Source organism: Mastigoproctus giganteus, chromosome 4, assembly GCF_048544385.1.
Source record: "Mastigoproctus giganteus isolate SK-2022 chromosome 4, ASM4854438v1, whole genome shotgun sequence".
NCBI lineage: Eukaryota > Metazoa > Arthropoda > Arachnida > Uropygi > Thelyphonidae > Mastigoproctus > Mastigoproctus giganteus.
Window position 1 is genome coordinate 73,052,613 of NC_143578.1, and position 14,205 is coordinate 73,066,817.

At 36.0% G+C, this 14,205-nt stretch overlaps 1 protein-coding gene across 1 annotated transcript in view; it reads right to left on the reverse strand.

Annotated features, from left to right (window-relative positions):
* Positions 1-3,083: 3,083 nt before the first annotated feature.
* Positions 3,084-14,205, reverse strand: part of LOC150086832 (uncharacterized) — a 163,481-nt gene continuing 152,359 nt past the window's right edge. The window contains exon 10 of the mRNA XM_090372774.1: positions 3,084-3,311. Within this exon, the coding sequence (XP_090228900.1) occupies positions 3,087-3,311 (225 nt within the window). The 3' untranslated portion in view covers positions 3,084-3,086. The remainder of the gene's footprint in view (positions 3,312-14,205) is intronic.

The window sequence follows — 14,205 nt, forward strand, 5'->3', positions numbered from 1 at the left end:
TCTTTCACCTATACAGTTGCTCAATAAAATAAAACATCTGAATCTTGAACCACTATTTCCCAATATTGTTATTGCTTTAAGGTTGTTTTGCACAATACCAGTGACTGTGGCTCAAGCAGAATGATCTTGTAGTTGCCTGTCAAGGATTAAAAATGTGTTAAGGTCAACTGTGGGTCAAAACCGACTTTCTTCTTTGGGCTTATTATCAGTCGAGGCGGAGCTAGCCCAGCACTGATTTTTCAATAGTAATAGAATTATTTTCAAGTCATAAGGCTTGCAAAGCACCTTTGAGATTGTCTAAATTCGAGACTCAAGCTGTGATTTTTTTCACTCTGTGATCATGATCTGATATGTTAGTTTATCGAGATTAACCTTATTATATGAGTGGAAATTTTTTGTTACACAACTATTATTTTGTATTTACCCAATATTGCATCATTATTATTCAATTTTCATATTATTATATTACAGAAAAAATAACGAACAAATTCTATCTACACGCAGTTTTTTTTTAAATTGTTTTTCCGGGCCCAGGCCAGGTCTCGGCAGCCCTCATCATTGATACAGAAAACAACAATGGGCCAAACATGGACCCCTGGGGAATTCCATTAATAACATTAGTCCATGAAGAGTAGTGTCCATTGATTACCACTCTGTCTTCTCCCATTCAACCATCCTTTTATCCATTGTAGCAATTTGCCCTTAATGCCATACTGCTCCAACTTGTACAGTTATCTTCCGTGTGCAACAGTATCCTGAAATCCAAGTATATGATATCAAAATTATTTTTTGCATCCAGTTCCTTTGTAATCACATCATAATACCCAATAAAATTTGTCAGACAAGACTTCCCCTTAACAAACTCATGCTGTGTCTGAACTATAACTGCAGTCTTGTCTAGATGATCCCGCAATGCTTCTTTAACCAGTGACTCCACTATTTTTCCTGGAATGGAAGTTAACAGGTCTGTAATTACCCATAATCATATGAGTAATTACACCATTAGAATATATTACATTTATATGATTTCATAATTAAAAAAGTATTTTCAAAAAAATATGGTGTGTACTGTATTGTGCTTAAGGAAAAATTAGCAAATAATTTTTAACTTTTATTAATGTTTTCTTGTTTAGAATAATTTTGTACAAGTGATAAAAAAATTATTACTTAATTATTAAAAAGTAGTGGTAAAACTCACTTTGGATAGACTGGAGTTTTTCCCCACCAGTAAAATATCTTTCATTTGAAATTTTTTTTAACATTTATACTTCTTGAGAAATGCATATTAATATGAATTAGGGCATCATTTGATACATGTGGGTAGCAGAAAGTGTATAAATGTGAAATGTAAAATTTCAGGTGAATGTCCAATCATTTTTTAACATTTTATTTCAGCAAAATTATTTTTAACTTAATTTTGTATGTCTTTTAGTATATACTTATGAAAGTTCAACAATTCTTATTGAGATATTCTTATCTCCTTTGCTTTGTAGTTAGCACCTTCTAATGGTGCAAAAAAAAAAAAATCAAGTAGAATAGAAATAATTTTTTATTTCTTTAAAAAGAACACTTTATTTCAACAGAATTATTATACCACTTTATTTCATTAAATTTAAAATAATAAATTATATAATAATAAATATGGATAAATGTTATTGAAAATTGTGATATTAATGAAGGAAAATGTGCACTATTTCCATTGCCTAATATTTATGCCCACAATGTAAACAGCAGGAATTTTCCAACCACCAAGGGAATTACACCATGTAGCAACGTGATTTTGTTCAAATAAAGATTTTATAGTATTTAAAAAACTGAGAGAAGACAAAAACTTATTGCTTTATTAAGTAAAGATTGTATTTTAGTGTATATTTTTTTAATCTTGAAACCTGACCCTATTTTCCCGTAAGTCGATGTATTTATGAAACTCAAGTAACCCCCTTCTGGAACATACAGTCCACATACCCTCTCAAAATTTTTGAGATACAGAAAAAAAAAAAAAAAAAAAATCCAGCCCAGATCAGATACTGCATCCTAACTTAGCTGAGTAAGTAAAATAACATGGATTTTTTTAGTAAACTCAGTGGCTGGGGATATATATATGACAATTGCTTGATTGCATTTTAACAAAAATACTTTGTCAATGATTTACTGGACCACTGTGCATAGGGAGAAGGAGGAGGAGGTTACAGTTCCATTGAAACCTCCTAAGTCAATGGTGAGATCAGACCTAGAGTATCATGTTCAGGTCTGTAAATCACATCTGAATAAAGACTAAAGACACTTCTTTAAATAGTTCAAAGGGCAATCAGATTAGTAAGGAGTATAAGAGGCTCTCCCTACAAGGAGAGAATATGAACATGTCTGAAAAGAATGTAAACTAAATATCTGAGGGAAGATCAAGGGGAAAAATAAAATGAATGAAGGTGGTATATATTCTGCTGGTAAGTGAGACAAAGGCCAGAGGGAATAAATGTAAACTGAAAGGAAGTACTTACAGAATGGGTCTTGGGAATTATGCTGTTGGCCAGTGAACACTTGAATGAATGTCAAATGTTAAACTGGCATGATAACAATGGGAAAGGTTTTTGGAAGATGCAGTGAAAAATTCTGGCCTCCTTTCATCATTTAGTCATACTAATACAAAAAAGTGTGAAACAGTTATTTTCTTTAATACACTAAATAGTTTACAAATGGTTTAATATTTTCATGGTACAAACATTTGAATAAGTTTATTCAAAGGAAAATTTCACGTCATAATTATTTACAAAATGCAGTTCTGATTGAATGATTCAGTAAGTGATGAAAACAAATAGACCTAAAATTTTTTCAGATGCAAGTTGAAATATAAATACAGAGTATTATTAAACAAGGAAAATATGTGTTATTTATAGTGTATATAGAAACAAATGTATGTGCTCAGAGATCAGTAAAAAACTGAATGGAAAATATCTACATGACACTAGCTGTTAATAAAAAAAAAAAAAAAAAAAAAAAACATAAGCAAAAAATTTTTTCAGTTACTAATACACTACACAATTTTGATAATCTCAATATACAAGTTTCTCCATAAAAGTCATGCATGTTTAGAGTTTTGTATCTTGTATATCAGGCTGGTTTTTTTCCTCTAAAGGAACATCGGTGAAAGGAACGACCCAACATTCATCATCAGCCATCCGAATAATATGAGCTCCATTACTGTTTACAAAACCAGAACTTTCTTTGTCTATCATTTCATCATGAAGGATATTCACAGCTGAATTAAGTTCTCCTATTTCTGCTGACAAGCTCATATCACTTTTCAAACGGTCCTAAAAGTGCAAATAAAGATTGTGAGCAATAATTTTGGCATTTCATTGTCACTCTAAATATTAGAAGAAAAAAAATGATTGTGGCAAATCAAATGATTACACAAGTCACATGAACAATTTATATACAAATGACCTGAATAACAAAATGATTGAGTGAATTGGTATGATGTTATGCAAAATAAACTTAATGGAAACAAGAACACTTACTACTCTGTCCCTGCCATTTAGTTCTTCGGTTCATGGTGAATTTACTAATTTGTATATAGGCAATCACACTGTGGGTCATCCAGCAGGTTAAAAATTTCACTACATGCCTGCTAAAGTGAGTAATACTTTGTTCAATAAATAAGGTTCCCAACCATTAGCTGTAATTTGTTGGTTTTGGGAGAGATGAAGGCATTCTGTCCTGGAAATCTCAGATTTTCCATGATGGAATTACATTATACTGATTCTTCATGCCTTTATCCTTTTTGGCACTTATCTTACACAACCATTCTTTGCCAGTTTCTGATTATTTGTACACAAGAAGCAAATTACAAACTAGTTACAATCTGTGAACTGTAAAGATATACTAATGTCTTATCTCCAAATGAAAATGACTGAAAATTATAGAATAAAGATCCTCTTTAATCTCAAATGAATTATTTTAAAACTGAATTACCAAGAATTTTATAAAAATATTTTTATATATACTGTATTTAACTTTCTGTTCATCACACCACAAGATGAAATGCACAATTCATGAGATATCCATTCACTCAGGTTATTTTTTTATTCTTTTTTTTGTTTCTAAGAAATATAATTTCAACTCTTTTTTTTTGTTAAATTAGAAATTATATTTTATTAATCATGATTTACAAAATTTATCCAATTCCCCATTGCTTGAAATTTCTTGTATTATTTTTTTCCATTTGTTTTAGCATATCGTCATCCTGGGGTTACTAAAGTTCCAGAGGTTTTACGTAATATTTTAATGATGATAAAAAAGCCTGGAGATCTAAAATGCTGATTTTCAGGCCACACTTGTGAGTTTAATGTCATGAATTTTCACTAAAGTCCAGTTGTTCTATAGCCAGATACACTGCTTAGACCTTTTAACACTAGTGGAATTTTTTGTAACTCTGGGTATATTAGTATTAGCCATATAGTCCAAGGAAGCTATACACGTTTGCAAAAAAAAAATAAATAAATAAATAAATAAATAAATAATAATAATTAATTAAAAATAATAAATCATTACCTGTGATTTATTTCAAGGTCTTCTATAAATAGCTTTTCTAAACATCTGCATTATGAATAGTAACTAAAACTGATAATTATCAGTAAGAGGTGTGCCATGGAGAAAACCTGAAGAGAACTGATGCCACACTTACCCTGTTATCACACATAAATACAGACACATACTTTCCATACAGACTGTGGGACACCAACAAGTCTGTGATTACTTGTGTCACCCTTTGATCACTGCCAGAATTTAATTCACCTCTGGCATTCCCCTCCCTGAAGACTGAAAAAATGGAACTACAAGTCATTTTGGACTGTAAAGCATGCTGGAACACATTAGAAAGAATGATTGAAAGATTTAAATCCGATAAAAAAAGTTGTTTTATGACAGCTGAGGCTCAGTCACTTATGGAAAGAGGAATATTATGAAATTGTGAGAGATATGTTAAATTGCTTAAAACCTGTTCGATTAGCAATTGAAGCATTAAGTGACCATGATACAAATCTTCTAACAAGCAGAGGAATTTTTAAGTTTCTTTTTATTAATTTCGAAAAAAATAATTCTACTTTGAGCAGTATGCTTTTAAAAGAAATTATAAATGAATTACTTAAATGCAGGAATAAATATGCAGTATCCATCATTAAATATTTTAGCAATGTTAGTTGTTTGGCAAAGAAGAATGAAATAGCTTGGTTAGCGAAATCATTAACGGAAAGACTTTTTAAAGGAAAATGTGCTTTAACAGAAGAAATGCAAAGAGAAGAAGATGTGTACGTTGTTTTGGAATACTCCAATGTGAAATCAGAAACTGATATAAAATGTGAATTAGCAAAAGCACTATCGATTTCAATGGCAAAACGACCAAAATCAGGGCAAGGAGACAAACTTTTCATCTTTAAAAAAGGAAATGAGCTTATATGAAGCAACATGTACCCTGACACCCAACTTGAAGATGCTTTTGGATGCACTTTTAACAATTCAACCAATGTTAACGCAAAATGAAATTTTTCTGTCTGGAATATTTGTCACAAAACAAAGATCAAGAATACTGGATAAGGCATTTAATGCTTTGTGTGTTTTAAAATTTCATTTTAAGAATGATAACTTTTAAATATTAAACATTTGTGGTATTATCTTTCATTTTTTTAAATGACTTTTATTTGACATTTATTTTGTGTTAATGTTCCCTTCTTTTAATGTTTTCTATTATCAAATGTTTATATCAGGTAGAGACATTATTATTTAACAGAATTTTTTTTTTTTTCTGTACATTTTTTTTACAGAAATCCTCTGAAACTTTTCGTATAACGGTATCACAGAAAAACGATTCACTGTTTATAAATAAAATGTTATGAAAAATATGGAATACTTATGATTTTGGGAATTGCTGTGAATTCCGATTTCTTGTTCCTGAATCCCAAAGATTAATATCTGTCGGGAATTTGGAAACATACTGCTACCCATATGCAGTACTTTACATTTGTCAATGTTAAACTTCAGTTGCCACCTCTCAGCCCATCTGCTCAACTTGTCTAGATCCTGTTGCAGTAGATTACTGTCATTAGTGTCCTTAACAACCCTGTCAACCTTCTTATTGTCTGCAAACTAAGACGTTAAACCTGATATACTTTCACCAATATCATTAATAAATACAGAAAACAACAATGGTCCCAACACTGTACCCTGGGGGAATCCACTAATAACATAGGCCTGACGTAGCCCAGTGGTCAGGAGCGAGAGTGCATAGCACGCGTTCCTTGAGTGGACCGGGGTTCAAGCCCGTGACTACTAAATACGATAAATATTTGTATTGACGATTTATTGTAAACTCTACTGACTTGGTTGTCGTGCCGGAGTATAAACAGAAAAAAAAAATTAGTCCACGAAAAGCAGTGTCCATTGATTACCACTCTCTGTCTTCTCCCACTCAACCATCCCTTTATCCACAGCAGCAATTTGCCCTTAATGCCATTCTGCTCCAGTTTGTACAGTAGTCTTCCATGTGCAATAGTATCAAAAGCTTTCCTAACATCCAAGTATATGACACCAAAATTATTTTTTGCTTCCAGTTCCTTTGTGACCACATCACAGTATCCAATAAAATTGGTCAGACAAAACTTATCCTTAACAAACGCATAACTGAAGTCTTGTTGATCCTGCAGTGCTTCTTTAACCAGTGCCTTCATTAATTTCTCCGGAACAGAAGTTAAACCAGGGGCTCACATCTCCTGAGTATGGGCTTGGCACACCCAGGGTCCTGAGCTGGATATCATCATTCTTCTCTTTCTTGATGATTCCTCTCCCCCCCCCTCTCTCTCTCTCTGGGTAATTCAGAATTTTTTTTTTTGCCTTGTGCAGCATAAGCCTCAGGTTTCCTTGCACCATATGGCTAGTGATAATAATAATGTCTGTAATTACTTGTCACTCTTTGATCCTCCTTGTGAATTGGGGTTACATTTGCACATCTCCATCCCATGAGTACCTCCCCTGAGTCCAGGAATCTCTCATAATTATGGCTAAGGATTCGCTTACTTCCTTTGCTGCCTCCTTTAATATAACTTGATAGATCCCATCCACCCCATATACTTTTCTTATGTTTATCTTTAACAATTTCTGCTCCACTTTGCTCTCAGTTATTACAAAATCATCTAGCTCACTGCCAGAGTTTACTTCACCTCTGGCATTCCCCTTCCTGAATAACTTCTCACGTGTGAATGTTGATGCAAAATACTCGTTTAGTTTGTTAGCTACCTGAGCAGGATCCTCAATTGTTGAACCATCAATATCCAGTGGACCAATCTGATTCATCCCTTTCCTTCTAGAATTTAACATAGGTAAAGAACCCTTTGCTGTTTTTCTTTGCATCCTTTGCCAAAGATGTCTCATAATGTGCCTTTGCCTGCCTAACCTCCTTTTTTGACTTGATTACAGACCAGTTTATATATACCATAGGCTTCTGTGTCACCTATTAATTTATATGTATCCCATGCATTTTTATTCTCTGCCACATGTCTCATCATTTCATCTGACATCCATTTAGGCCTAAACCTTGAACAATATTTCTTAGTTGGTATGAAAAGCCTAGTAGCTTCCAAGATTAATTCTTTGAATGCTTCCCATTTAGAATTTGTTGTTGGTAACATCATCAGTTGGTCCCACTGTGCAGAATTTAAAAACTGTCTTAGACCACCGTAGTCACCTTTCCAAAAGCATAAACCCTTCCTTTTACCCCAGTTACCTGTTTGAGTAAATCCCATATGAGCACACTGTGATCACTGCCACCTAGTGGTTCCTTTATCTGCAGATGCTTAATTCATGAAGAATCACTACTGATAATCAATATAATCAAGAGTATTACTCCCTCTGGTTGCCTCCTGAACATGCTGCTGTAGAAAACAATCATCCAATAAATCCAAAAAAGCCTTATAGTGTGCAAGTAACCAACTCAAGTTCCAGTCAATATCTGGGAAGTTAAAATCCCCCCGTTATAAGACACTGATTTACTGGCCCACTCTATTTCTCTGTATAATTGTTTATTGTACTCATCAGAGTCATTAGCCAATAACAACTTCTACCCTCATTTTTGCTTTCCCAGTGCTTATGTCACATAATTGACTCAATACTGCACTTTCCACTCATGTCAACTGGCTGCACTTCCTTCGATTTTATGTGTTTCTTAACTAATAGTATAACCCCTCCTCCCTTCCTAGCCTATTTATCCTTTCTGTACACATTGTACTCCCCAAATTCCAATTCTGCATTTCTTATATCTGTTTTTTTTTTTATGTAGACCCCAAACAGGAGAGGTATTAGAACCAACAGTACTTAATACCATGCTTGGGTTGAAAGTTGAGAAGACGAAAGAAGATATTTGTTGACATTGAACTTGAACTTCTGTAGACTGTAATTTTCAGGAAATACGTATGAAGGAAAGTTGCTCCAGAAAACGGCAGTAGAATGAATAAACAAAAAAGATGAAAAGTTGATTGTATGAGTTTGAAGTTGGACAGTAAATGGATGTTGGCTGGTGGCTGCATGCGTTTGGACTGTTTTGAAAGAGAGAGTGGGAATAATAGAAGCCAATTCAGAAGAACAGTGCCCACGGAAGTATCTGTAGAAAAGGCATGCAGCAGAAACAGTATGTCTATGAGACAGCGAGTGGAGAGACTCTGTTAGAGATGAATCATTAATTAACCAAACTGCCCTCTTCTGAATGGAATCAAGAAGCCTGAGAGAGGTTTTGGGGGCACCACCACAGATGTGGGAACAATATTCCATGGCAGGGCGGATTTGCGATTTATACAGAGTGAGCAGCTGTTTGGAAGAAAAGTAATGCCAAGAGCGAAAGAGAAAACCAAGTTTTTTAGATGCAGAGCAAGCAATATTTGCAATGTGCTTGTACCAAGAGAGATTAGAAGTCAGGGTAATCCCCAAAAGAGATATATCATTTTGCCTAGAAATTGGAGTGTCACAAAAGATAAGCATAAGAGCAGAAGAATCCTTTTTGCCAGATATAAGACAAGACTTTTTGAAGGGTTGAAATCAACTAAGTTGTCTTTGCTCCAATGGAGAATTACCTGAAGATCGGCATTTAAGGAATTGGTTTGCAGATTTTCGAAAAGTTGAATCTGATTGAGCAGGGCAAGGTTTCTCAAAATGGAAAGTGGAATGCAATGTGCTATCATCGGCAAAACTATGGATAGGATTTCCAGTCAATGGAAGAAGGTCATTAATATACAAGAGGAAAAGAGTGGGAGAAAGAACTGAACCTTGGGGGGACACAAGCATTAGTGGAGAAGTTAGGAGACAGAGAGCCATCTACCATCACCCTCAGTGAGCGATCAGAGAGAAAACAGGATAACCAATTACTAAAAACAGTTGGCAAACCATAAGATGGAAGCTTGTTTAGAAGACCTCTTTGCCAAACACGATCGAAAGGCTTTGAGATGTCAAGAGCAACTACTTGTGTTTCACCAAAATTTCCATTGAATTAGTCCATAAATGGGCATAAGCCAGAATATCACCAGTGGATCAACACTGACAGAATGCATACTGGTGATCATTGATCAGACAGAAGGTTTCTAGGTAGTTTAAGAGTTGGCGGTTAATTGATTTTTCCATTACTTTAGAAAGAGTAGAAGTAATTGCAATGGGACGATAACTGCAAATGTAACCCCAATTCACAAAGGAGGATCAAAGGCTGACACAAGTAATTATAGACCTGTTAGTTTAACTTCAGTTCCAGGAAAATTAATGGAGGCACTGGTTAAAGAAGCACTGCAGGATCATCTAGACAAGAATTCAGTTATACCTCAGACACAGCATGGTGGTGCCTCCGTAGTTAGGTGGGCAGGAGCAGCAGTGCGTAGCACACAGCTTCTTGATTAGACCAGGGTTCGAGCTCGTCACCACCAAATATGGTGGAAGCGGAAAGGTCAGGGAATGACCACCGCAAATCCCGGAGCAATATGGCCTCAGTTGTTAATGCTCCTAAAAACCAAACAACAACAACACAGCATGGTTTTGTTAAGGGCAGGTCTTGTCTGACCAATTTGATTGGATACTATGATGTAGTCACAAAAGAACTGGATGCAGGGAATAACTTTGATATTATATATTTGGATCTTAGAAAGGCTTTTTTGATACTGTTGCGCATGGAAGACTGCTGCACAAATTGGAGCAGTGTGGCATTGGAGGCAGATTGCTGCTATGGATAAAGGGATGGTTGAGTGGCAGAAGACAGAGAGTGGTAATCAATGGACACTGCTCAACGTGGACTAATGTTATTAGTGGAGTTCCTCAGGGTTCAGTGTTGGGTCCATTGTTGTTTTCTGTATTTATAAATGATACTGATGATGGTATACCAAGCTTAATGTCCAAGTTTGGAGACGATACAAAGGTTGGCAGGGTTGTTAAGGACACTACTGATGCTATGCTGCTGCAATAGGATCTGGAAAGGTTGAGCAGATGGGCTGAGAGGTGGCAAATGAAGTTTAACATTGACAAATGTAAAGTACTGCATATGGGAAACAGTAACCCCAGATCAACGTATCAACTCTCTGGTACTATGCTGACAGTGGTAGAGAATGAAAAGGACCTGGGGGTAATTGTGCAGGCTGATATGAAGTTCTCTGAGCAGTGCAGACGAGTTGCAAGAGTAGCTCATGGTGCATTGTCAATGATATACAGGAATTTTTCTAGCAGGGATAGGGATGTGATTATTCCCTTGTATAAGGCATTGGTCAGGCCACACCTTGAGTACTGTATACAGGTCTGGAGGCCTCATTTCCAGAAGGAGGTAGAGCTGCTGGAATGAGTACAGAGAAGGGCAACAAGATTAGTGAATGGAACAAAGGGTTGCTCTTACGAAGAAAGGCTTAAGTTTTGCAAATTACAGAGTCTGGAGACTAGGCATCGGCGAGGTGATCTGATAGAGGTGTATAAGGTTTTGAATGGCTTGAGCATGCTCAATGCCCATGGGATTCTTCCTCTTGCTCAGAATAATCACCTGAGTGAGCATAAATTCAAATTGAGGAAGGACAAATGTCGGATAGATGTGCGGAAATTTGCCTTTAGCCAGCGGGCAGTTGGTTTGTGGAATAGACTTCCATCACTTGTTGTTGAAGTTGATAGCCTAAACAAATTTAAGGCTCAGCTGGACAGGTATTTTGAACGAATGGAGGGGTGAAATGGGAGTAGTGGTTGTGTTTTTTTTTTTTTTTGGCTGATGCTGAATAAGCTTGCTTTCTTGCATCATATGCCTCTACTAATGCTAACTCTGTGGTAGAGAACGAAAAGGAACTGGGGGCAATTTTGCAGGCAGATATGATGTTCTCTGACAGTGCAGATGGGTTGCAAGAGTAGCTCATGGTGTCTTGTCAATGATATACAGGAATTTCTCTAGCAGGGATAAGGAGGTGATTATTTCCTTGTATAAGGCAATGGTCAGGTCACACCTTGAGTACTGTGTACAGGTACTCTGGAGGCCTAATTTCAAGAATTATGTAGAGCTGCTGGTACGAGTACAAAGAAGGGCAACAAGATTAGTGAATGGAACAAAGGGTTGCTCTTATGAAGAAAGGCTTAAATTTTTCCAAATTACAGTGTCTGGAGACTAGGCACTGGCGAGGTGATCTGATTGAGGTGCGTAAAGCCTTGATTGGTTTGAGCATGCTCAATGCCGATAGGATTCCTCCTCTTGCTCAGAATAATCACCTGAGATGGCATAAATTCAGATCGAGGAAAGACATATGTAGGATAGATGTGCGGAAATTTGCCTTTAGCCAGTGGGTGCTTGGTTGGTGGAACAGACTTCCATCCCTTGTTGTGGAAGTTGATAGCCTAAATAAATTTAAGGCTCAGCTGGACAGGTATTTTGAAATAGAAGCGTTTTTTTTTTTTTTTTTTTTTGGCTGATGCTGCGTAAGCTTGCTTTCTTGCATCATATGCTTGTACTAATGCTAATGCTAATTGGATGGGAGGGATTTGTCCCCCTTTTTAGGAACTGGCTGGATATGAGCAAATTTACAAGCAGAAGGAAAAACAGCTTTGGAATAAGGAAGTGAAAAAAGGCAGCAAAGAATAGGAGTAAGTTCAGGAGCACAGGTTTTGAGAACAAGTGGAGAAATATCATCACGACCTGGAGCTTGCTTAGCATCAAGATTCGTCAAAATCCTTCTGACATCCTTTTGACGGAAGACCGCAGTAGGCATTGAATGGAGCATGTTGGGAATGGTGGGAGGTGTTTTACCAAGATCATTAATATTTGGCAGCTTTATCCTTGGCTGAAGTGACAACAAAACCATCTGGTTTGGACAGGGGTGAGAGCAGAGATGGGCAAAAGTTGCGGCCAATAGTTTTGGCAAAAGACCAGAATGCTCGACCACCATTATGGTAAGAAGCAAGTTTTCTACTCTTAGCCTGTTCAAACTTTAGTTTAGACTGATTAATAACTGCTTTACAATTGTTACAAATGTGTGACACCAAGTCTCTGATATCCCAATAATATCTGCTTTTGATGTTTTGACCAACACCTCAAATTCATCAAATTTATTAACTAAACTCCTAGTTAATGCACCTGTTCTTATTCTTAGCTACCCTAACACAGCCTATAAGTTTACTTGTTCCATGATGACTCCCAGTAGTCTCTGAAATCCCCTGCACCTTTGTTTCCAGGCTGCTGCTCATTCGAATAGAAGCAGTGCAAGAATTGCTTTCACCTTTGCCAGTGGCTACTGTTAATCTCTTATTCCATGTATCCCACCAAGCTAGCAGTTTTCTGACCTACTTAACACTGCCTTGATAGTATCAGCAAATATTCTTGCACCCTTTCTATTTAAGTGTATCCCATCTCTGTGGAAGCAGTCTCTCCTGTTAACAAGTACAGACCAAACTGAGAAAAATTCTACCCTGTGAGCCTTGCACAATCTTTCCAAGGTCTAATTGATTGACAAGGCTCTCATTATATACTCTCTCCTATTGTGTCTGGGCAGAATTGCAGACACTTTCAAATTCAACCCTAACGCTCAGCTGTTTTTCAACTTTGACCTATATATGTTAAGTAATTCCACTTTTCTTTTACTCTTAATATCATTGGTGCCATCTATTATGTGCCATACCACCAGTTTTAATAAGGGTTTTCACACTGGTACTTGACCACGAAGTCCTGCTTGTTTAAAACAAAGTTTTACAGTGGATGTAGACACAAGTGTTTCTTGTGTCTACATCCATTGGGCTCTTTAAAAGATATCTGGAACACCAACAGAATCCCTGGCTCAAGTCTTTAGTCTGGAATCAGCTCACCATATTCGACATTCATCCATCTGGCCTTGATAGCTTCAAATCATATCTTACCTGGTTTTATTTATACAGCCTTGCACAAGGCAAGTTTTTGGTGTTTGTATTACAGTACAGGAAGTAAGAAGTTTAGTTCCTCCAAAGTGTATATATGTATAATTGTTATATTTCTATTTAATATTTAACTTGTGGTTTAACTTGACTATAGACTTCTAAATCTTCTTATTCTTAACATTATATTAATACAAGTGTATATACTGTATTCCTTACCTTAATGTCAGTTGTAATTTCTTAATTAATTTAATTATATGCAAATTGGCCCATAAATACACATTTGAACAAACATAATACACACAAAACACAATATGCCCTTAAATGTTAATACATTATATAAAATAATAACAATAAATTAATGCTACATCAACACAAACTGGAAAATGCAAAGCAATGTGCTTTTTCTGACTTGAAGATATAAAGGAATGCAGCAGCATATGATTTCCTAAACACTTGAAAATAAAGCTCTTTACTTCTGTAACTCAGCATTATGTATTTAAATATTCACCCTTCATAAGCATAAAAATATAATTACTGAAATATATATGCCAGCTATGGCATAATGCTCTGCACAAAGGAAAATCAGAGCCATAGCCATTGTTGTTTGGTTTTTAAGTCAATGTCAATAAACATGAATCAATCATGACGACTTCATCATTTAGCAGGTCTGAATGATGACTGACTGACTGACTGACTGACTGACACACACACACACACACACACACACACACACACACGGCCGACCGGGCTAGCCGAGTGGGTAAAGTACCTGCCCGGCAACCCAAAGGTCGCGGGTTCGATTCCCGCCTCGGGCTTGGA